Source organism: Dendropsophus ebraccatus, chromosome 4 (genome assembly GCF_027789765.1).
Source record: "Dendropsophus ebraccatus isolate aDenEbr1 chromosome 4, aDenEbr1.pat, whole genome shotgun sequence".
Classification (NCBI taxonomy): Eukaryota; Metazoa; Chordata; class Amphibia; order Anura; family Hylidae; genus Dendropsophus; species Dendropsophus ebraccatus.
The window spans coordinates 106,294,149-106,320,160 of NC_091457.1; the positions used below are offsets into that span (position 1 = coordinate 106,294,149).

Genomic DNA, 26,012 nt, shown 5'->3' on the forward strand with positions numbered 1-26,012 from the left:
TGGGCATGATATACAAGAGACGGATCAAACTCAGGTATTTAGGGCCAAACCCCATCCTGGAGAGAACACACCATAAGTATCTCCACTCTACGCTGTCAAAAGCTTTGGCAGCGCGAGAGAATAGCCCTGGCCCCCTCTACTCCCTCCCTAGGAGCCTGCAAATGAAGGTAGTCTTCTTATATTATCAGCTGTAGACTTCCCAGGCATAAACCCAGTTTGGAGACATACGTGCTATGAAGTTTCCAGTGACATACCATTTTGTTTATGGATATCACTAAGGTGAGATCCCCTGAAAGGCTCTTTGCTCCCCATGTGGTCTCCCCTTCTCACCTCTGTAGTAGCTCATCATTGGCATGGCTGCAGCTTACATTATACATGCCTTTGTGCTCTGTCTACCACACAGAAGAAACCATGAGAATCAGTAATGGTGTGTTTACACAGAGAAATCTATCTGACCAATATTGGAAGCCAAAGCCAGGAAAGTATTTGAAGAGGAGAAATCTCAGTTTTTCCTTTATGGTCTGTTCTCTGTTTATAGTCTGTTTCTGGTTTTGGCAGCTAATCTGTCAGATAATCTTTCTATGTAAATGGACCCTAAGATGCATAAGAGATGCACACCTTTCCCTTGTACTTGTTCTCTTTGTTTGTTCCACTCCAGGTTTGGCCACAAATACTGATGCAAGATACTGACCAGATAAGTGTCGTGTGAAAGTGTCCTGAATCAGATAGTCACGCAGGATGATTCACCACAGACACTGTCTCATTTTAGATTCTCTTTATTTCTATGTTCTAGACATTGATAATCTTGCAGTGCAATATTCACTTCTCAACAGAGAAAAACCCAGGACACAAGAAGGTAGCCCCTGGGGTGGGGGCAGGGGGAGCTCTTACAGCAGACAAGCTTCCTCTATCATCCACAGTATGAATCCAGTGATTCCCCGTAGGCTTGATTCTCACATGGCACTTTTACTGCAGTTGCACTTGAGAATAATCCATTCCCTGCATGTGAATGGACATCTTCCTGCGGCAGGTGCTTGGATTTCTGCATTCAGATGTACAGAACGGTCGGAAAACAGACAAATCTGTCACTTGTGAACATACCCTTAGTGCTGCATGACAAAGACCAAACTAACTTATGGGACCTGCTATATTGTTAAAGCAAATCCATAACATTTAACAATAATCCCTTAGTTCCATCCTGAATGTTTCTTCCACCAGTCCTCATGGCACAGCCCAGATTTCCTCTTTCTGAGTTATGTCTGGTGTATGAGCTGCCAAGGAGAAGGGAACTACTCGGAATACACTTCTGCCTTACAAAAGTGATGAATCTTATGACTAGCCGGCTATACAATAGGTAGGAGAATGCCTACAGGAGTTTCTCTCTTGCAGAATGCCTACAGGATTTTCACTCTTGCAGTTTACCGTGGATTCTTGAACACAAGGGATGTCTAGTTTTATGTGAATCCAGCTTAATCATTAAAGAAACGTTCTCTCTCATATATTTTATAGATCTCTGCTTGCTTTCAGTAAAATAAAACATCCAGTGGCTGAAACCTTATCCCAAGCTGATATTTTTCCCAGCTGATGGTTTGTTACAGCTGCATCCAGTATAGACTAACTTCAGGTGAGCAAATAGCAGCAGCATAAGGCTCTTCTCTCCTTATTTGTTACAATGCATTAGTCTAGGCTGGATAACTAATAGCTCACAGAGGACTATTGCCGTAAATAAGCCTGTACATGTTTTCATCCTCTGGGTGATTTCCATTCACTGACAATACCAAAGATTTGGTAAGAAATTGGCAAACAACCTATTATCCCCATGTTATTACACAATGATTGAGCTGTATTCACTGAAAACTGACTCTAGTAACCAGACATGTACACAGAGTTGCGGTGCTGAGGTCAGGACAGCCATATACTGCTGGGTCTGATATAGGACCAGTAAGTATCACAATAGAATCAGTGTCTCTGAGTAGCACAGGTAAAGCCTCAGACAGGAGAAGTGGATGTGCGGGTCTGAGGTGAGCTCAGGAAGAGGCACCAGGACTGTGTTCTCTGCTCCATCCCTGCAGACAAGGACAGATCCTGCTCTCATCCACAGATGGTGTCACATGCAGGGGGCTGCACTTCGCCAACCTATAGCATATCTGGGGGGCAGGAGACGAAGCGTAGCGGTGATGTGCGCCATTCATAGGCAAAGAATTGGGGACTGATCCTGTCTTTCCTCCTCATCATCTAAGACTGGGATTCGAGGTTGCAGAGCTGAACGGGTCAGGCCCCAAAATCTCTGAGGTGACAAATCCTTCCGTACTGCAGTGAACTTCCATCCCATATGGCTGCCACATACTCTGCATTGTGCGATTGTCCAAGCGTACCTGTATGAGGAGAAGAGAAAGATGGAGTGGAAGTAAGGTGAAAGCTGTAACAGAGCACTATAGCAATACAGCCTTTTAATGATTAATAGAGATGTCCGAACCGGAGCATGCAGCATTTGATTATCGGTGGCTGAAGTAGTTGGATGCAGCCCTGAGAATGCATTCACACATCACGTGTTCTGTCTGTGAAACACGGACGACACAGACGTTGAATGCAAGTCCTAGATGTTGATACATCATGCCGGCAGCGGGGAAACTCTGAATTGCCGCGGAACTGTAATGACTATTCAAAGTTTCCCCACTGCTGCATCATGCCGTCCGGGGAAACAGTCCAGGACTTGCATTTAGTGTCCGTGTTTCGCGGACAGAACACAGGGCGTGTGAATGTAGTCTCAAGGCTGCCTAGGAAACATAGCCATAGGCTGTATCAATATTTCCCAGACTCCCTAGGGCTGTATCCAACTTCTTCAGCCACCGGTGCTCAAATGCGGAGACTCGTGCTGCGCTCATCTCCCCTGTAAGCAAGCCTGGTGCCTTATTAATTATTGTTTGTAGAAGCTATTTCCATCGGTTTTTAACCGCAATTAACCTCCCTCTTTTACTTAAGTGGGACTTTTCTGGTGATGTAAGCGGTCCATGTGTGGGCGAACCATGAGTGTTATGTAACCGTCTATTAATACATCAATGAACAGATTTGTTTTACTAAGCTAGGAGGTTATAGATGGGAATCAGTGGACATACACTAATCTGTTATTACTGCGTATTACTGTAGGCCTTAGATATTTATATGCTGATGCCAGTGTCTGCATACAACACCGGGCTCCTAGGAAGTCACTGGCACCGGCAGGAAGCAGCATCCACAGACATGGGCACGCTAACACTTGTGCTGTACATGCAGAATTTCTGAAGAACATGGTGTCGGATTAAAGGAGTTATCCAGCGCTACAAAAACATGGCCACTTTTCCCCCTACTGTTGTCTCCAGTTCAGGTGCAGTTTGCAATTAAGCTCCATTTACTTCAATGGAACCGAGTTTCAACCCCCCCCCCCCCAAACTGGAGACAACAGAAGGGGGAAAGTGGCCATGTTTTTGTAGCACTGGATAACCCCTTTAAAGCTCTTCTTGCACACATCAGGCTCATGTGGTTTTTTTTTGTTGTTGTTTTTTTATTATGTAAAGCCTAAAGATAAAAATATCTATTTCCTTCTGCTTTTATTCTTTTAACCTGAAATCTAGCCCCCCCATTACCACTTCTGTTTTCTGTGATCTCCAACAATAGTAAACATTTAGTCCTCAGATTAACGTTGTGCAATGAAAGGCACTTTCTTCTTATATAGTTTATATTCATGACCACTATCAGGATCTCACTATCAGTTCACATTTACTCCACCATTGTGTGGATAAACCAGCACCCAGGCAGTGCAGTCTGCTACCTGTACAGAATTACATAGATCCTATACAATGGTCATTTGTAACACTATACCCAATATTGTGCAGAACTCCCTATGAAACAGCTTTGAGCTGACCTCTGAAGGTGTCCTGTGGCTTACACCAAGACATTCAGCAGCAGATCCTTTACGTTGTGCGGCCTCCAGGTATTGGACCTGTTCCTCAACACATCCCACAGATATTCCATCAGACTTAGAGATGGGGAATTTGGAGTCACACTCTGAACAATATATCATGTTCCCCAAACCATTATTTTTTTTTTTTATTCCAGTGCGGCCAGGCACATTATCCTACTGTGAGAGGCCACTGCCATTAGGGTACACTACTACCATGAAGGGGTGTACTTGGTGTGTAATAATGTTTAGGTAGGTGGTATGTGTCAAAGTAACAGCCACATGAATGCCAGGACTCAGAAGAACATTGCCCAAAGCATCCATTTTTCCTTCTTCCCATAATACATCCTGGTGCAGTCTTTTCTCCAAGTAAACAATATACATGCACCCATCTATCCACATCAGCTGTGTCAAACTCGTGGCCCTCAAATTCCCATCATGCTTGGACAGCTAAAGCTTTGGCAGACCAGGCATGATGGGAATTGTAGTCTGTTAACAGCTAGAGGGCCTGAGTTTGACACCTATGATCTGACATAATGTAAAAGAAAACATGATTCATCAGACCAAGCCACCTTCTTCCATTGCCACATGGCCCAAATTCTGATGCCTACTTTTGGCAGAGCACAGGGGTCAGTAGGGCACTGTGACCATTGTGGGGTTAGGCAGCTTTATACATAGCAAGCTGCCATGTACTGACACCTTTCTATCATAGCCAGAAGTTACTTTTTCAGCAAGTTAATGCTAACATATCTCTTCTGAGGATCTGACTAAACAGACTAGCCCTTACTCCCCACACAGATCATGAGTCTTGACAGCAAGCTATCAGCTGTCCCTTTCTTGGACTACTTTTGATAGGTACTACCAAACTTAGAACAACTCAAAAGACCTGTAATTGTGGGTATTGCTCTGGGCTAGTTTCTAGCCATTATACACTACTGTTCAAAAGTTTGGGGTCACATTGAAATGTCCTTATTTTTGAAGGAAAAGCACTGTACTTTTCAATGAAGATAACTTTAAACAAATACACTCAATACATTGCTAATGTGGTAAATGACTATTCTAGCTGCAAATGTCTGTTTTTTGGTGCAATATCTACATAGGTGTATAGAGGCCCATTTCCAGCAACTATCACTCCAGTGTTCTAATGGTACAATGTGTTTGCTCATTGGCTCAGAAGGCTAATTGATGATTAGAAAACCCTTGTGCAATCATGTTCACACATCTGAAAACAGTCTAGCTCATTACAGAAGCTACAAAACTGACCTTCCGTTGAGAAGATTGTGTTTCTGGAGCATCACATTTGTGGGGTCAATTAAATGCTCAAAATGGCCAGAAAAAGAGAATTTTCATCTGATACTCGACAGTCTATTCTTGTTCTTAGAAATGAAGGCTATTCCATGCGAGAAATTGCTAAGAAATTGAAGATTTCCTACAACGGTGTGTACTACTCCCTTCAGAGGACAGCACAAACAGGCTCTAACCAGAGTAGAAAAAGAAGTGGGAGGCCGCGTTGCACAACTAAGCAAGAAGATAAGCACATTAGAGTCTCTAGTTTGAGAAACAGACGCCTCACAGGTCCCCAACTGGCATCTTCATTAAATAGTACCCGCAAAACACCAGTGTCAACATCTACAGTGAAGAGGCGGCTGCGGGATTTTGGGCTTCAGGGCAGAGTGGCAAAGAAAGAGCCATATCTGAGACTGGCCAATAAAAGAAAAAGATTAAGATGGGCACAGACATTGGACAGAGGAAGACTGGAAAAAAGTGTTGTGGACAGATGAATCCAAGTTTGAGGTGTTTGGATCACAAAGAAGAACGTTTGTGAGACGCAGAACAAATGAAAAGATGCTGGAAGAATGACGCCATCTGTTAAGCATGGTGGAGGTAATGTGACGGTCTGGGGTTGCTTTGGTGCTGGTAAGGTGGGAGATTTGTACAGGGTAAAAGGGATTCTGAATAAGGAAGGCTATCACTCAATTTTGCAACACCATGCCGTACCCAGTGGACAGCGCTTGATTGGAGCCAATTTCATCCTACAACAGGACAATGACCCTAAACACACCTCCAAATTGTGTAAGAACTATTTACAGCAGAAGCAGCAGCTGGTATTCTATCATAGGTAATGGAGTGGCCAGCGCAGTCACCAGATCTGAACCCCATTGAGCTGTTGTGGGAGCAGCTTGACCGTATGGTACGCCAGAAGTGCCCATCTAACCAATCCAACTTGTGGGAGCTGCTTCTAGAAGCGTGGGGTGCAATTTCTCCAGCTTACCTCAACAGATTAATAGCTAGAATGCCAAAGGTGTGCAATGCTGTAATTGGTGCAAAAGGAGGATTCTTTGACGAAAGCAAAGTTTGATGTAAAAACAATGTTATTTCAAATACAAATCGTTATTTCTAACCTTATCAATGTCTTGCCTATTTTCTATTTATTTCACAACGTATGGTGGTGAATAAGTGTGACTTTTCATGGAAAACACAAAGTTGTTTGGGTGACCCCAAACTTTTGAACGGTAGTGTATTTTGGACAACTATGCTTGAGCTTGCCCATATTGACTGTTGGCAACACATCAACCTGTTAGTGGTTTTAATGTTTCGGACAAGTAGTGTGGGGGACCACTGGTAAAAGTGCAACATTTTGAGTTGTAAAAACTCTATCAGTTTGTTAATGTAGGGCAACAGTATGGTCAGTGGTACCATATGGAGTCTACCTAATGTGAAGCAATAACGCTTGCTTGAATCTAGATACTTAAGAGGGCTATCCAATCTAACATATGTATCACTGCTGGTAAATGTAACAAATTATTAGGAACCACAGAGATTTGTGCCCATCGAGGAGATAAGAGGATTTTTTTGTACTCACCGTAAAATCCCTTTCTTGTGGCTTCATTGGGGGACACAGCACCAGTGGGTATAGGCTACTGCCACTAGGAGGCGACACTAGACAGAAGAAGAAGTGACTCCGCCTGGCAGGCTATACCCCTCCTACAGGCACCAGGCTAACTCAGTTTAGTCACAAGCAGTAGAAAATAGTAACAAAAAACAGGCAAAAAAACAGACTGGTCCCGGGAACGAAAACCCCAAGAACAGAACAAGCCCCGGGAGCACAACCTCAAACAGGGTGGGAGCTGTGTCCCCCAATGAAGCCACAAGAAAGGGATTTTACGGTGAGTACAAAAAAATCCTCTTTTCTTGTGCCTGTCATTGGGGGACACAGCACCAGTGGGACGTACAAAAGCAGTCCCAGAGGGTGGGGAAAGAAGATTACAATCCCCATGCGGCCCGCCTAACGCACAGCGGCCTGTAGAACCTTTCGGCCCAGACTGGCGTCAGAGGAAGCCAGGATATGGACCTGATAAAACTTTGAAAAAGTGTGGACTGAAGACCAGGTGGCGGCCTTGCAGACCTGGGACACTGAAGCCTGATGGCGGACCGCCCAAGAGGCCCCCACAGCCCGAGTAGAATGAGCGGTGACCCGAAAGGGAGGAGCCCTGCCACGAACGCGGTAGGCCTCTGCGATGGCTGCCTTGATCCAACGCCCAATGGTGGTCTTGGAAGCCGCCAGTCCCTTGCGCGGACCCGACGGGACCACAAACAAGGAATCCGAGCGGCGAAAGGAAGCAGTGACGGACAAGTAGATCCGTATGGCCCGGACAAGGTCCAAACAATGCAGGGACCGTTCCCTAGGATGGGAGGGCGCAGGGCAAAAAGAGGGGAGAATGATGTCCTCATTAAGGTGGAATGCAGACACGACCTTCGGCAGGAAGGAAGGAAGAGGACGAAGCACCACCTTGTCCTCGTGAAGGACCAGATAAGGGGAGCGACAAGAGAGCGCTGCCAGTTCAGACACCCTACGGATGGAGGTAATCGCCACCAGGAAGGCGACTTTCCAAGAAAGGAAACAAAGAGACACCTCACAAAGAGGCTCAAAGGGAGGACCTTGTAGAACCTCGAGGACTAAATTAAGATCCCAGGGCTCCAAAGGCTGTCGAAAAGGAGGGGCCAAATGGACCACCCCCTGAAGAAAGGTCTTCACCTGAGGGCGGAAGGCCAGAGCCCGCTGAAAAAGAACAGACAGGGCGGAAATCTGCGAACGCAAGGTGGAATGACTGAGGCCTTTATCCAGCCCGGACTGTAAAAAGGAAAGAATCTTGGGCGTGGAACACACCAAGGGGTGAAAATTATTCTGTTCGCACCAAGAAAAGAAGGCCTTCCACACGCGATGGTAGATCCGAGCTGACTGAGGCTTACGGGCCTTAAGCATGGTTTGGATGACTGGTTCCGAGAACCCACGAAACCTCAATACCGCGGCTTCAACAGCCACGCCGTTAAACTCAGCTGAGGTAAATTGGGGTGGAATATTGGCCCTTGTGAAAGGAGGTCGGCCCGCAGGGGAAGTCGCCAGGGGGCGTCGGCCAGGAGGTGCACTACGTCGGCGTACCAGGATCGGCGCGGCCAGTCTGGAGCGACAAGAATGGCGGAAACGCCGAGTGCCTTGAAGCGCTTCAGGACTCGTGGGAGAATGGGCAGAGGAGGAAAGGCGTAAACCAGGGAGAACTGCTCCCATGGGGTCACCAAGGCGTCGACCGCGAACGCGCAAGGATCCCGGGCTCGAGTCACATAGATGGGGAGTTTGTGGTTCAGCCTGGAGGCGAAGAGATCTACGTCTGGGAATCCCCACCGCCGGCAGATTTGAAGAAACACCTCGGGATGTAGAGCCCATTCGCCCTGATCCAGTCTTTCGCGGCTGAGGTAGTCCGCCGCCCAGTTGTCCACCCCGGGAATGTGGACTGCCGAGAGGGCTGGAACAAAACGCTCCGCCCAATGGAGAATGCGAGCGGCCTCGGTCATGACAGAGCGGCTCCTGGTGCCGCCTTGACGGTTCAGATAAGCAACGGCGGTGACGTTGTCGGTCTGAACACGGACCGGGTAACCCCTCAGGAGATCGGTCCACTGAGACAGGGCGAGAAAGATGGCCCGGAGCTCCAGGATATTGATGTGAAGCCGAGCCTCCATCGGCGACCAAGAGCCCTGAGCTGTGTGGCTCCCGAAGACAGCCCCCCACCCGGACAGGCTGGCATCCGTAGAGACGACCAGCCAATTGAGGGGGAGGAACGAGCGGCCGAGGAGGACCACCGGAGACGTCAACCACCAAAGAAGCTCCCTGCGAACAGCAGGGGACAGGAGGATCTTCTTGTGGAGAGACAGAGGGGACCTGTCCCATTGAGACAGAATCGCCCGCTGCAGAGGGCGCGAATGAAACTGAGCGAAGGGGATCGCCTCGAAGGAGGAGACCATCTTGCCCAGGACTCGCATGCAAAGGCGAATCGAACAGGGGGCGCCCGAGCGGAGCAGAGAGACTGCCGAGCGCAGGGAGGCAACTTTGTTGGGAGGAAGGAGGACACGGGCCGTCTCGGTGTTGAATAGCATCCCGAGAAACTCCATAGAGCGGGAGGGAAGTAGGGAAGATTTTCGGTAATTGATCACCCAACCGAAATTGGTCAAGAGATCGAGTGTGATCTGGAGGCTGGACAAAGTGTCCTGTTTGGAGCGGCCCTTTACCAAGAGGTCGTCCAGGTATGGCAGGACAGCCACCCCCTTTGACCGAAGCAGAGCCATCAAAGGTGCAAGGATCTTTGTAAAGACCCGAGGCGCCGTGGCGAGCCCGAAGGGCAGGGCAACGAACTGGAAATGTCCAGAACCGACGGCGAAACGTAGGAAACGTTGATGACTGGCTGCGATGGGAACATGCAGATAGGCGTCGCGGATGTCTATAGATGCAAGAAATTCGTCCTGCTCTAGAGACGCGACCACCGACCGCAAGGATTCCATGCGGAACCGCCGAAGGCGAACGAACCTGTTCAGCCGTTTCAAATCCAGGATAGGACGGACCGAGCCGTCCTTTTTGGGGACTGTGAACAGATTGGAATAGAATCCCTGGAAATGCTCGGAGGGAGGAACCGGGACCACAACTCCTTGAGCTAGGAGATTCTGAACCGCCCGAAAAAGCTCGGAAAGCCGCGCCGAAGAGCGTGGGAGATTTGACGGAAAAAAGCGAGGAGGCGGCATGGACGCGAACTCGATTTTGTATCCTGAAGACACCACCTCCCGTACCCACACATCGGGCACATGGGCGAGCCAAATCTCCTTGAAGGAGAGCAGACGACCCCCTACTTGAGGGAGAGACCCGACAGGGAAAGGACCATCAGGAAGAAGACTTGGGGGCAGGACCCTTAGAAGGGCGAGAACGGGGCTGCCAGGAGGGGCGGGGTTTGAAAGAGGGCTTCCTAGAAGGAGCTGGAGGCGCATCCTTAGCCGGGCGACGACGCGCCGGAGGCTCAAAGGAGCGGAAACGGCTGGAACGCCTGTGAGGCTGAGGGCGCCGGGACCGGTTTTGAGGGAGCAAGGAACTCTTCCCCCCTGTAGCGTCCGAGATTATTTTATCAAGCCGCTCCCCGAAAAGTCTGTTCCCTGCAAAGGGAAGAGAGGTCAGAGCCTTCTTGGAGGCGGCATCAGCTGACCAGCATTTTAACCAAACAGATCGTCGGATGGCTACAGAGTTAGCCAGGGACCGCGCAGACAAACGAGCAGCTTCCTGAGAAGCGTCGCACAAGTATTTGGACGCATGCAGAATCTGCGAGGCCAGAGGCAGGAGATCCTCGCGCGGGGTGTCCAGGGAGAGGTCATGGACTAACTGCCTGGCCCAAGAGGAACAAGCCTTGCTGACCCAGGATGCAGCAAAGGTAGGACGTAGGGCCGAACCGGCCGCAATAAAGACAGACTTCGAAAAAGCGTCGATTTTCTTGTCGACTGGGTCAGTGAGTGAAGCACCATCTGCCAGAGGCAGAGTAGTTGACTTGGAAAGTCGAGAAACCGGAGGGTCCACAGAGGGGGGCACTGTCCATGTAGTGACCAAGTCAGGGGAGAAGGGAAACAAGGCCTCGGCACGCTTAGAGGATGGAATCCGCCGGTCAGGGTGATTCCACTCCTTTGCTAGAAGATCTTCAAAATCCTTATGGTTGGGGAAAACCAAAGGCTGTCGCTTATGGCGACTGAAAGAGACTTCACTCCTGGAAGTAGAAGGGGACTCTTCTGCAATATGTAAGGTGTCCCGCACTGCACGGATCAAGGCCTGCACTGCAGAGGCCAGCTGATCCTCCCTGTCGGACTCTGAGGCAGAGTCAGAGGGGTCCCCCGAGGTGGCGGAGAGGGGTCGCTGGGAAGCGGAACCGCCTGCAGTGGATCTGTCTGGAGAAGGGTCTGAGGAACACCTAGAAGGTGACCGTGAGACAGAGAGTCTAGATCTCCTAGAAGGTGACCGTGAGACAGAGAGTCTAGATCTCTTATGAGACCGTCCTCTGGAAGGCGAGTCAGGAGATACCCTGGAGGGTCCCGCCGCTGGAGGCGCTTGGGAAGGCAACCGCTCAATGGCATGGATCATGACCTGGGACAGCTTAGAGAGGTCACCGATCGCCTGGGACAGGGATCTAGCCCACTCAGGGGAGGCTGCATCTGAACCTGCAGGGGAGGTCTCCTGGGAGGTGGCACTAGGGTTAAGGCATAGCAGACAGAGGGGGCCAGGCTGACCGCAGGGGAACTTTTTATTGCAGCGAGCACACGCAAAGTGTGTCGCCACAGCCGCAGGAGCGAGCTGCCTAGGGGGGTCGTCCCGGGGACCAGACATGGTAGCTAGGGCTGGTAGCCTGGAGAGTGGAGGAGGGGAATATCACCCACTGGGTGAGCCTACCCGACCCTGGAGCTGCTGCCGCACTGGATGCTGGAGCTGCACTGGATGCTGGAGCACGCTGGATGCTGTGGATTCTGAGCTGCTGCTGCTGTGCACAGGGAGCTGAGGCTGCTGTACTGGCAGGCAGAGAGAACAGCAGGTGGCCACAAGCTGCTGCGCTGCAGAGACGAGAGGAGGAAGGGAGGGGGCACAGGAAGGAGCAGGTGGGGGCTACAGGAGTAGCCAATAAGAGACAAGCTAGCGGCGGGAAGGGCCGAAAACGGGCGGGCGCTCCGCCCCCGTGACGTCACTCGTGTGCGCCGATGTGGCCTAGCTCCGGCAGAAGCCGGGGGCTAAATTTATGGGCAGGCCGGTGGCAGCGAGACGGCGGCGCGGAGCGCTGAAGAACGCGGCCGCCGGCAGAAAGGAAGGGAGAAGAGCCCGGTAAACCCCCCGGTCGCCCCTATGGAGCTGCTGCATGCGGGCAGGAGCTCCAGAGACTCCCTCCACCCCCTCTCCCTGAAGAAAGAGGCCCGCACAGACCATCTTGCCCAGGGCCTCTGAGAGGGAGGCAGGGAGGGAGAGAGGCAGGGAGGGAGAGAGAGACAGGAGGGGAAGAGGCAGGGAAGGGGAGTAATTAGGTGCCCTGGTAGGATGACCCCCCCCAGATTCCAAAGAGGGCTAAGGACAGGAATACTCACCTGTCCGGCGTCTTCAGGTGCGCGCAGGGTCACCCCTTCGGTCACCTCGCACCTTTGTGGGGGACCGGTATCCTGCCGCAGGGAGCGGGCGTTGGGGGACGGGTGACCGGCGCAGGGAAAAGAAACTTTCCATGCACCCTCAGGGGGAACTGCGTCTGATGTGGCAGCCCACGCCGACGATCCCCCTGATAACCTAAAAGAAAAGAAAAAGAAATAAAAAATGGAGGTGCATGCACCTGTGTCTACCTCCTACGGACACTAGACTAAAACTGAGTTAGCCTGGTGCCTGTAGGAGGGGTATAGCCTGCCAGGCGGAGTCACTTCTTCTTCTGTCTAGTGTCGCCTCCTAGTGGCAGTAGCCTATACCCACTGGTGCTGTGTCCCCCAATGACAGGCACAAGAAAATATAGATTGAATACAGTTGTATAATTATATGATCAGAGTGCATTTCCCTCACTCATCCACCAGGTGGCATAATCTACTCATTTCTTTCTACGGACTCAATCAGCTTACACACCTAAGTAAAATATTACAACCACATAATACTACAAACCACTTTGATTAGATGCTCACTGACTTAAATGTGCCCCCCTTTATGCTTTGTTGCCACTGTGCTGATCAGCAGGGAGAAAGGATAGGTGGCATAAGGGATCTGCCATTGTGATGGAGAATCTGCGTCTTCCTTTCTGGTAACTCATCTACTATCTGTCTATTGTAACCATATCAATGTATAAGGTGAAATCTCACAGTCCTCTTTATCTAGCATTACTCTTACCCTGGAAACCAGCTGTTCTCTATGGATGCACGGCCCACCAGGCTCAGGTTTAAGGCTTTGTAGACGGTCAGGGTCTCGTGTACGTAGCCATGAGGATTCACGTAGGCAGCCATGGGGCCACAAAGGGAGAGACTGCAAAACAAAAATGTCAAATTCACAAAAAAGGAAGATTAAATATATTAAATATAGAGGTAGATTAAATATATAAAGATAGACAGCTATAGATACGTACTGCCAAACCAGTCTTTTCGCTTACCCTCTTCCCCTATACTCCCCACTTGTGGGATCATACGTTAAATATGTATAAAGACATTCCCTCTCACCTGAAAATCTCATTCTTGGTTGTAATCTCAGTGTCGTGACAGTGTTTACAGCAAAGAGATGTGCACTACAACCAGAGATAGGGAAGAGGGGGGTCACATGTTGTATGTCACAGGAGAGACATGAGTTAGGGTCACAAGGCTTTTGTGCATTAGAGTGAACTCACTTTGCTCATGATGTCTAACTCACAGCGCAGTCGCTGGATGGCATTTCCGATCTTAAGGAGCTGGATACGCAGCGTGTCATCAATGGGCAGACAGGCTGCTACGCGATATGAGAAATCTGACCACAAAAACAGGAAAAAACAAATCAGCTGTTGAACAATAAAAGACAAAGCATTAAGATGTGAAGGGTTACAGGGAAATTCATGTCTGAGCATCATTCACAAATAAAACTAAGATACCCAATAAGACAATGGGAAGAAATCTTGCAGATGACAGCTAAATTAGCTTTAGAGCAAATCGTTTATCCTATTTATGCCTGTTACATTGTGTCTACCGTACACCTCTATTCCGAATTAACACAAAAAACACACCTCCTTGTACCAGATGTTGCATAGATTGTATTTTGCATATGTCTTGACGCTGCTCCAATATTGGAGGGGAGTAACATCAGCCATATGTAAAGCTCACAGCAATCCCCACTGGTGTGTGTGTGCAGTGTCTTCCCATAGGAAATAATGTAAATGTGATTAATTGGTTCCAGCAGCCACCAATAATTACCTACAATACTCATTTATTACACTGATAAGTGCTCAGTATAATCACTACAGTACAGTACAGAACAGCACTATACTGTACAGAACATTATACATAAGAAATGTTCATCAGAACCAGCAATTATAGTACAGTAGTCACCAACTCCTCACCCATCCCTTACTGTATAGCGTCCCCCCCCATCCAAGCACTGTAATGTACGGGAGATGGTGGTGCACTGCCTGTACTACTACTGCACTGTATATGCACTCCAGCAGTCTTATACAGCACTGTACTGTATGTGAAGCCTCACCACTGCTTAACTCGCCACGTACAACCCACCATCCACGCTCGCAAAAACTTTCGAAAAACGAGCAAAGTTCGAAATTCCAAACTTCTTGGTAAATTTTTGTTCGAATACAAAGCAGTTCGAGTTCCAAAGGGTTTGAAAACCGAGGTATTACTAATTTATATATATATATATATATATATATATATATATATATATATATATGTGTGTGTGTGTAGAAGATTTGGCAGAGAGGGTATGTCCTCTCTGGTTTGTGTTTATGTAAAAAATATATATTTTTTTTTTTAAAAAATGTTCAATAAAAAACTGTTGACATAGAGTGTACTTATTATAACTTCTAGCATAACACAGTAACATCAGAAGTTATGATCGGGAAGTCCTGATCCCAGAGATCCCCACTATGTGCTAGAATTAAGGGACAGAAGAGCTTAGGTTAGCACTTTGTTCCCTTGTTTCTGCTCATCCTAAGCAAGCAAAGTGCAAGGATTATGGATGCCATGACAGTCTCACAGAGATAGATGCAGCCTTTCAAGGCATCCATGATCTGTGCACTCTGCTGTCTGAGTAAAGCTGAGCAGAAACAAAAGGACAAAGCACTTTTAATTTCTAATGACCAGTGCAGTCTCACCAGATTACAACTTCTGACATGTCAGAAGTGGAATAAAAGTTTAGGTACACTTTCACAAAACTTTCAATGTAGCTTTGGATGTGACTGGAGTATAAAGGTGCCCATACAAGTTAGATGAAAGCGAATGTACCATCAATATATTTGCTTTAAGTATTGCACAAGCATAGAAATTGTTAAAAAAAAAGGATAGAAATGGTAAAATTGCGGCAGTGCTTTTTCCAGTGTACGGCGCCACTCTATTCCTAGGCTGAAGCACAGGTGCCCGGGAATAGAACCGGGCCGCAATTAAAAATAAAAAAAAGGAACGTTCTATCCATGTGCAAGACTGATGGTATATTCGCTTTAAAGTTGATGAAAGTGGACCATTTCAACCAAAATGATTGTTTTTTTACCTGAAAATGATCAACAAATGGTTGTTTTAGCCAACTGATGACAGACTCTTATCATCTGAAAAGCTATGTCGGAATTTTTTGCACAAAGCACTGTTTGTTCATAGATCTCATTCCCAGAATGATTGTTTGGCCTTCACCCGATGTCACTGATCACGAATGGCTAATCTGAACAACTTTAACAGCTAATAAGGAGTAAAATGTATGGCTGTGCCTATGAAAAGAATGTTCATCATAGGCTCGGCCACCTTATGACTTGCATGGAGCACCAGAGCAGCTATTTAAGTCATTCTCCATTCAAACTCTGTTTTGCTGCGGTCATGCAGTTTTGGGGACCAGGTCCCCCAGACTGATGATCGGAGGAGATTTCAGTGGTCCATGAATGCTGCAGGCTGGAATAATTTTCAGCCTGGAAAAGACTACTCTGGTTGGTTGTCAAAGTTTTAGTTTGCCCTGTTAAATAAGTTGTCCAGTCTTATGCAAATAAAGCCTGATAGATGTTATTGTATTAGAAAGTTTCACAGTTTCATATTGTAAACTTACAACCCTGAACTTTTCCCCCCATTCCCTCCATGGATCTAATCACTTCCTGGATTCCCCTTTAAACTGTGACCCTGCTAATGACATGCAAAAGTGCACACACTTTCCTATAATTCTTTGCTTTCAGGCTCAGTGGAGACCAACTGCCAGTACTTCCTGGGGATTGTAGTTGAACTGATCGTGCCTGGCCTATCTTAGTCAGTCATAGCCAAGGCCAACAGGTTATCAAAACAATACAGACACACAGGGGATCAGCAAGTCTATATCTCATAAATAGGACATGTAGAAATGCTTGTAAACATGTTAAATTTCACATTATGCGTTAGTTAAAACCCAGGTTTCTTAATGGGACAACTCCTTCAAGAGGATTTTCTAAAGGTGATGCTATAGTGGCAAACCTACAGTTGTAAAAATTGTAAGGATGTGCTGGATGGAACAGTGACAACGAGGGGAGATCTTAGAAACCTAGGAGGTATATAACACTAAATATATTGGAAAGTTACAGAACTTTTCACAAAATATTAAAATAAGTGACTCCCACTTTGTCTCACCTATAGGATTAGCAGGCAGAGAATCGTCCCGGAGATTTTCATCCCACTCATGCAGCTGTCGCTTCACCCTCTCCATGAGAGAATCCTAAGAAAAGATGCAGATACCATATGTTGTATCATTACAGATCCCCACAACATTACTCATAGCAGCTCAAACTGACAGAATACATTACAGGAGAAGGCAATAATAAGGCTTCAGGGCCTTTTCCTCAGGGCATTATCACCCAGGAGTGTTGTTAGAAACGTTCTTTCGGACGATATTCGGCCCACTGAAAAGGGACAGCCAATCAGCTGAGGAGCGAGAAAACAGCCGATCCTTGGCTGATCCCATCTTTTAGACTGCTTTAAAACTAATCAATGTTGGATTGTGTACACAAGGGATGTGTGGCTGGTAACAAAGGGAAACTGAAAGCACAGATATCTATATATCCGTGCTGTCAATTTTCAGATCACACAAGCAGTGCATACATATCTTCTACGCTGTTTTGCGATCTGGCATACAACTTTTTCGTTTCTCACCCTGATCTCTGGCCGTCAGAGGCGAGGCAGCCCGAAGATACTGCGGCACACGGAGAGTGGCATTCTGGATTACACAGCAGCATACTAAGTATGTATGCACTGCTCTTGTGATCTGGAAGCTAATAGCACGGATATAAACAAATCTGTGCTGTCAGTTACCATGGCCGCACAAACAATTCAAGGATCGTTCGTGCAGCCTAGCCACTCAAATAATTGTGCTGTATAAAGGCATTACAAACAAGCACTCATTGGCGCTCATTTGCAGCGGGAAATCTTTTAGTATAAGAGGACTTAGCCCATAACCATCCCTAAAGTACATATCACCTGATAGGACAGGGAGATAAGCCTTACCCAATAACCATCCCTACATACAAGAGACAGATCACATTATAGGAGAAGATGATAATAAACCATCCCTACATATATGGTGAAAACTACCTGCAGTAGGACTATAAAACAGCACAGCATACCCCAGCTTAAACACCAACAAAGAAGCTGAAGCCATTCTGTTATACTCACAGCATCGTACAAGGCATAGAGCCATGATGGCCAGGACGTCAAATTGGCACCATAGAACTTCCTCTGTGGGAGTGACAAATATGGAAAAACATTAAACAAATAAAAAAAATCATATTACACTGTTTAAATGCTCAAAAAGGTGCTTAGGTGCGATTCTGCAATAAAATGTACTTGTCAATAAAAATGCACAAAAATAAAAATCTGTGGCTAAACATATGACCCAAGTAGACAGTCAGATGCACAATACTACCTTAATATAAAAGTTCAAGATGTGCAGAGTTCAGACTGGCACTGGGCCAAAGTTCTAATGATGAATCCCCTGACATGACACAGCCAGAGTGAATTATACAACACTGTGATGAGGGAGCCTGTTCCTGTTTCATACTGCCCATATATCAGCAGCATGAAAATAGTGAGAAGATTCTCTTTAATTTATACACAGTCTGCACAAAAACTCCAGTTTGTAACTAAATGCATCCTTAATAGATGCTTTTTGCAAACAAAAAGTACTTTACAGGGAAGGGAAAAAAATAAATAGTAAGATATAAGACGTCCTCAGTGCATGTGTTAGAGAACCATTAATACTGCAGGAATGAGACGATTTTTGCATGCAGATTAAATTGGGGATTACATATGCAACCTAAATCAATAACTGTAAATTCATTAATCTCTAATGCAGTCAGCAGTTTATATGCTAAAGATTGGGTGCAGACAGAATCTGCAATACTCCTCTGTTTGTACAGCTCCTCTGCAGGCTATGCCTCTCTATAGTGACAGACAGCAAATTAACTCTGTGCCGCCTCATCCTGCAGTCATATTCCCTTCTATCTGTCCTCTACTTTTGGCTAACATACCAAATGTACACGGTAAGGGACAAAGTGGAAGAAAGTGAGACAGCAGAATATTGTATATTGAATGTACGTTCAGCAGTCATCTTTATAGATTTTTTGAAATAAAAAAACAGGCATAAGAACAACAGGTCCCATCATTCTGAACCTCTCATGTGTGTTCCTTCTCTTGCATTATAAGTGCTGACATGATAGCACTTCTCACATTAAACACCTATTGTCAACATGGTGTTTAGCATTCATCTACATCATATTGAGCTACGACCTTCTCTTTCTCCATTATATGAGTGCAGGATTACGCTCTGTCTTCTCAATGTTTACCAGTACTCGTCCTTTCACCCTTTAGTATCTTCTCAGATTATGACAAAACAAAAGTAAAACTTTTGTGTTTTTTTTTAATTGAACAAAAGTACTAAAACACCATACAAGGGGTCATTCACACTATGGAATCTGAGCGAAATTCAAGCAGACATGTCAATTCTTTAGGCGGATGGCGGAGTGCGCGTGAGACATCCTACTGAATGAATAGGGCAGGCAGAACTTCAAGTAGAGTCCATGCTGCGGACTCCCATTGGAAATTCCATTCAAATTCCGGAATGTGAACGGCCCCTAAACATCACTAGCAGAATACTGCATGGTAAATGCTATTAAAAAATGCAAAGCAGAATCACAGGTTTTTATCCACTCCCCAAGATATAGTTAGTAAAAGTAAATGAATAGGTTGTATGTCCCCCAAAATGGTGCCACTGAAAATACAACTGCGGCTATGATGATGAAAAGTGAAAGATCGTGGCTCTCATAATGCAAGGATGAAAATCATAGAGGTGAAAGCTGACAGCAGCAGCAAAGGGTTAAGTGTCATACAACGTTCTTCCTCACCCTGCGATACTTATGCACCCACTGAAAAGTGCTCTGTGGGCTCCGACTGCTGAATGCTTTACTGCATGGGAGAACTTGATGGCGACTCTGAGAATCCAGCTGGATGGATGTCATTGGACACGGCAGGACCCTCTCTGGCAAAATCTGGACCCGAGCAAGCAGGATCCTGACAAAGCAAAGATACAGTTAATATCAAAAACAACATATTTGGAGACTTGGAGGACACTTCCCATCTTAGGCTGGGTTCACACTACGTATATTTCAGTCAGTAGTGTGGTCCTCATATTGCAACCAAAACCAGGAGTGGATTGAAAACACAGAAAGGATCTGTTCACCCAATGTTGAAATTGAGTGGATGGCCGCCATATAACTGTAAATAACGGCCATTATTTTAATATAACAGCCGTTGTTTTGAAATAACAGCAAATATTTGCCATTAAATGGCGGCCATCCACTCAATTTCAACATTGTGTGGACAGAGCCTTTCTGTGTTTTCAATCCACTCCTGGTTTTGGTTGCAATATGAGCACCACAATAGTGACTGAAATATACGTAGTGTGAACCCAGCCTAAAACATTTTTCATGTTTTATATAACTCAAGTTTGAACAAGTTGTGGGATAATTCAGAAAAAAAAACCTGAAATTTTGTGTCTGGGTCTTCTTAACTGTCCGTTTCACTTCCCCATTATTGTGAGTAAGGGGGCCTTTTCACGGAGAGATTTATCTAAAAAGATTAGAAATCTCTGTCTTTCCTTTATGACCTGTTCTCGGTTTATAGTCTGCTCCTGACTTTGGCTACAAAAAGCTGACAGATAAATCTCTCTGTAAAGGCACAGAGGCCAAAGCCAGGAATGGACTATAAACAGGAAACAGGTCATAAAGGTAAGACTAAGATTTCTCTTTTTTTCAAATTCATTCCTGGCTTTGGCTTCCAAAATCTGTCAGATAAATTGCTCCGTGTAAAGGCACCCTTATGGTGCGTTTACACTGGCAGATTTATCTGACAGATTTTTGAAGCCAAAGCCAGGAATGAATTTGAAAAAAAGAGAACAGGGAAGAGGAAACGGTCATAAAGACTGAGATTTCTCCTCTTTTCAAATTCATTCCTGGCTTTGGCTTCCAAAATCTGTCAGATAAATCTGCCTGTGTAAACGCACCATAAGAGCTGCCCATTATGGTACATTTACACAGAGATTTATCTGACAGATTTCTGAAGCCAAAGCCAGAAAGACTATAAACAGAGATCAGGTCATAAAGGAAAGACTGAGATTTCTCCTCTTTTCAAATCCATTCCTGGCTTTGGCTTCCAAAATCAGATAAACAAGGTAGCTGGATTAATCATGCAACCATTCACCTTCAGTCTCAGCAGCTTCACATCAAGTTTACTCAGGAGAAGTGGACAGATGTGAGCAGCTGACAGTTCTGCTCGTCTGGCCAATAACTGGCCCATATAAAAGAGCATACAGCTTCCTCCCTCCCCAGGCACTGTTCTTTTCCCAGCTCTGAAAAAAGTGACAGCTGACTACAGCTAGCTATACAAATTTATTATGTACCAGCCAAACCGGCAGCAATATGTATCAGGTCTCCTATATCACCCTGACAGATGATGATCAGGCACGCTGGATTTCAACTGCACCATTCTTGAGTTCTCTGGGAGATGAGTCACCTCCAGAGTGGCACCGGCTTTCTCTGCTCTGCAAATTCAAAACGAGAGAAAGAAAGAGAAAAAGAGAGAGAGAGAGAGAGAGAGAAAGAGAAAAAGAGAGAGAGAGAAAGAGAGAGAGAGAGCACCCTCAGGAGGCTCCGTAGGTGTGAAATCCTGTGAAGCAGAGAGCCAAACCCCTCCCACCTACTAGACTCTAACATGTCACAGAGATGGGAGCAATGTGCTTTGCACAACTTCCAGTCTTCCTAAGATCTTTAGTCCTGAACTCTGTGTGAGCAGAACTAGATCTGGACACATTTTTAGTGCCTGAATGTAACTAACCAGTTCTACAAGACTATAGCGCCTGCTGGGGTTCTACCTTGTTCTGTAGCAATATGAGTGCGGAGGAGGCGTCTCTGAGTAACTAGGCAGATTCCCTGGTCCTCTTCCCAGCAGATATTACTCAGCACTGGGCAGAGCTGCAGGACACTTGGGATATGTTGTACTTCATTTACATTTTAATATTTTTGACAGTTTCTCTTCTACCAAATCCACCTCTCACCCATCTGCTTGGGTTCTCATTTCCAGCACTTGGAATCGCTGCCGCCCGATGGCTTTCACTTTCACTGTCTCAATGCCGTACTCTTGCTCCTCACGATATGCATAGATTTCTGCAGTCGTCCCAAAGCGAGCGTCTCTCTGAAGACCTTCACTGTGATGAAAAAAATAGAAGTAGAGATCAAGAAAGTATTTTTCTATACAACTGATACAATGCAATGAAACTCCCAACTGATGCTGGATTTAAAAAAAAATGTAATGAATAAAATATATATACTCCACCCCTTACAAACCTATAGGCTAGCACAGCAAACGTCCTGTCTCTTTGGATGAGGCCTCGCACCATGCTGACCTCTTGTGGTCTGGAGAGATGCAGCGGCAGGGTCTGCCCAGGAATTAACATGACTTGTATGTGTGGCAACACCGGGATCAGCTGACAGCTGTCATCATCGTGCAGCGTTCTCCCATGGAACTCCTCCATGTCAACGCCCAGGTACTGTGAAGTTATAAAGGGGAATGTCACACCTGCATGCTGCTTTCCTGAAATACTGCCACTGACCCCAAAAAATACAAAACATGCCCCCCACCACCACCAAACAATGAAGATAATAGGGTACCTTTCCATCTACCGCTGTGTGACACCAGCCTTAAAGGAGAAGTCTGGTGAAAATTTGTATTAAAGTATTGTATTGCCTCGCAAAATTTATAAAAATTACCAATATACACTAATTACAGGAAATGCACAGTGTTTTGTTTCCCTGCACTTACAACAGCATCAAGGCTTCACTTCCTGGATAAAATGGTGATGTCACGACTGCTCTCCCAGAGCTGTGCAGGCTGTGGCTGCTCGAGAGGATGGTGGCAGGGGGATGCTCAGTGTCCCTCCAGTGCCCTGTGTCCCTCAGTTCCCCCCTGTCATCACCCTCTCCAGCAGCCACAGCCTGCACAGCTCTGGGAGTCTGGTCGTGACATCACCATTTTATCCAGTAGTAAGTGCAGGGAAGAAAGCACTTTATAAGCATTTACCGTAATAAGTGTACATTGTGGATTTGTATAACTTTTGGGGGGCAATACAATACTTTAATTAAAATTTTTGCCGGACTTCTCCTTTAAAGTGAATGTACCATCAGGCCCGGGCTAAAGCACTGGAGGAGGGCCGGCCCGCCCCCAGTGAAAGGAAACCCCCGCCCCTCTATGACACCGCTGCATTAGAATCAATAGAGCCGTATGATAGGGGTGGGGGTTTCCTCCCACTGGGGGCGGGCCAGCCCTCCTCCAGTGCTTTAACCCGGGCCTGATGGTACATTCACTTTAAAAGGAGAAGTCCGGTGAAAATTTTTATTAAAGTATTATATTGCCCCCCCAAAAGTTTGCTTTAAATGTGTAAGTTCCCCTAAAGCATTGGCCTCCGAAAACACAACGGCCGACCCCTTACAACTGGATGTGATGCTATGTCCCATAATACTGATTCAGAAGACACCCTACTGAATATAGCGACCGCCTTATCTTCATCAATACAGGTTTTCTCCACATTACCTATTAATGCTGCTGTTTTTCTTCCTGTCACTAATCTATTTGATGGAGGTTTTATATCTTCCTCTTTATGAGGAGCTTAGTCTTCCTTTTACTCTTGTTAACTTGTCTGACTAATTCACAGAATTAAAATGAATCATTGTACAATAAACAGCTTAGCAACTTTTTGGGGTTGGGTTCACATTTCCAATGAGGCTCCATTTGGATCCTCCGTCAGAGAGTCTGTTTTCCACCAAAGAACTGAGAGGATAGTCTGTTCAATATTGGACATGAACTGATGCAGACAGATACCCAAGAGTTCCCATTGACTTCAATGGTGTCAGTCAGGTTTCCATTTATTTTGCATGATTTGAGCGGACAAAAAAAATATTGTATGCAGTATTTTCTGATTTCAGTGGTTCAGCTGTCAATCGCTGCTGATCTCTTAGGGCTGCTGGTGTTGTCATTCATCACCATGTTGTACATTGTGAACACTGGTCCTGAAAGGGGTCATACGGCAAGAGAAGTTTTTATCCATTGTTGCAAGTATATAGAAAACAATAAAGAAGCTATGCTTACCTCTCTGCACTCCCCTGATGTCTTCCAACAGGTTACCGCCACTGAATGATCCTGTCTCCACTTCCTCGATGGACCTGTCTCAGTCAGTGATTAGCTGAGGGAGCTGTCACTGCTAAGATAGGACAGCGGCCAGTAATTGGCTGATTGGGCTGTCACTGCTGACCAGTCCGTCTTGGACGAGGAGGCCGGATCATTCAGCGGGTGACCTGGAGAACTGTAGGAATACACCAGAGGATTGTGGAGAGGTAAGTATAGCTTCTTTTTTATACTTGCAACAATATATGAAAAGTTTTCCCTTGTCGGATAATGCTAGGATTCCAGAGCAATAAATGCACATGTGTAGACACAATGGATGGCACTTTGCCGGCACTACATAATGTACAATGGCACCAATAATAAGACAACTGTAATCCACCCCTTGCCATCCTACCACCTATGAGTAAATACGTACTTTCCTTAACTGTAGAGGACAGAGTTCATTGGCTAAAGCAGTATTTCAGAGAGTACCATTTTTTGTTAATACACTGCTTTAATAGTTATAATTATAATTCTTTGTAATGTATTTTTATTAAACTAAATGTATACATTTTTATTTATACATTATTTTATGTTGAGCCGCAGAAGTAAGGGGTGACTTGGGCCCCTCTGCTGCCACCAAGGTTCATGTCAGGAACTGCAGGGCTATCTAAGCTTATCCAGCACTCATGCACTTTATTAAATCAATTAATTAAAATAATACAATTACTCCCCTGAGTACCCCTTTAAAGGAGGCAATAGGCTTCAATTGTGTGACAGAAGTGTGTAATGGACTCATTGGTTACTGTGCGGTGCACCAAGTGATCTCTGTACGGAGACATTCAGGCAGGCGATCACCTGTGCTTCTGTGCAGCAGAGAGGAGGCCACAGAAATTGGTTTTAATTTACTGCCAGCAAAATAACTTACAGTCAAGCTTTACTGAAATAAAACTGACCCCACATTAAATGCCCCCCCCCCCCCCCCCCCCCACACACACACACACACACACACACACACATTACATACTGCATGAGACGTAGGTAAGCTGGTGTCAAAATTGATGATATTTGGTGCTTCCTGGTCTCCTCCATCAGGATCTTCCATCTCCATGTCATCATCTTCCTCACTCTCTGCCAGAAGAAGACACGGGTTAGATATGAAGCCATTATACGTGATGGGCAGCACCTGAGGACTGGCATGACATGGTGCCCATTAGATGGCATTGAGGAGGACGGGGAACAGTGTCATTAGACACTTCCTGCACCAGTGAATCCTTAGAATAAGACAGGTGTGTTACATTGGTATATATGGGTGACACAGGGAGGATTACACCGGCCACAGAAGTCTATGATGACCCTGAGAGGGATCAGAGAGCAGCCAGCACCTCTGCACTGCCCTATAGCTGCATCCCAGACATCTGTGCTCCTCATCCTGACACAGCAGGGTCACCTGGGAGATATCCTACACAGACACACCCATACTGATAGCAGCTACATGCAGTAAAGAATTCCTCTAAAATTAAAAGGACATGCAATGCATGATGGGAAAGACAACAGCACGTCCCTGTAAATAACAAGTGATAATATTACAACCAGACATCAGGTAACAATTTACCACTGAAAGTTTAAAAATGAAAGCAGCGTTCTGATTGGCTGCTAGAACTGCGCCAGGTGTGACGGAGGATGAGGGCTGCCTGCGCAGTGCATCATGGGAAGGACTATATATATATATGACGGAACAGCAGTGTCATCCTCCCTGGCCGTGCTGTACATTACCGGGGATAAGCTGCAGCTGGTTGCCCATGTTATTTACACCGGGATCGTCCTCCCCTTCCTCATCCGCCATTCCTGTTTACCAGTGAGGCATGCCGGGAGCCAGAGACGCAGACGCCACGTGACACAAGCGGCCACGCCCCCCACCACTTCCCCGGTCCGATCATCTCAAGCGCAATCCAGACAGAACAGACTGACAGCTCGTAAGCCACGCCCCTGGAGTCTTGTCCTCATGGCAACGGCAGACGCCAAGCAACCCAGCTAAACAGAGACTACAATTCCCAGCATTCCCCGACAATCTAACATGCAAATCCTACGTAGCCAGCCGTCTGTTACAGTACCGGAAAGTGTCCAGGCCACCATAGCAACCATAGGGGCAGCTAGGGGGCCCGCCGCGGTAGCCATCTCCTGCAATACACTGGACCATGGCTAGTCACGTCCCTAATTGTCTAATGCCAGAACTGTGCAATTCTCCCCTTATGTGCCTATAAATACAGTCAGATCCAGTGCCCCCATACTAGAACCTGTCATAGAGCCACTATAATACTGCCTGCCATAGTGCCTCTATAATAGAGACTGCTAGGGTACCCCT

The 26,012-nt window shown here is 46.4% G+C and overlaps 1 protein-coding gene across 1 annotated transcript; it reads right to left on the reverse strand.

Annotated features, from left to right (window-relative positions):
- Nucleotides 1-760: 760 nt before the first annotated feature.
- Nucleotides 761-25,532, reverse strand: CRBN (cereblon). The gene is made up of 11 exons (XM_069966632.1): nt 25,424-25,532; nt 24,675-24,778; nt 21,835-22,037; nt 21,546-21,695; nt 19,339-19,504; nt 17,612-17,674; nt 16,574-16,658; nt 13,627-13,742; nt 13,463-13,527; nt 13,140-13,271; nt 761-2,375 (listed from the first exon to the last, which is right to left on the reverse strand). The coding sequence occupies exons 1-11, from the start codon at nt 25,491-25,493 to the stop codon at nt 2,189-2,191; spliced, it is 1,341 nt and encodes a 446-aa protein (XP_069822733.1). The 5' UTR covers nt 25,494-25,532; the 3' UTR covers nt 761-2,188.
- Between the last annotated feature and the right edge of the window lie 480 nt (nt 25,533-26,012).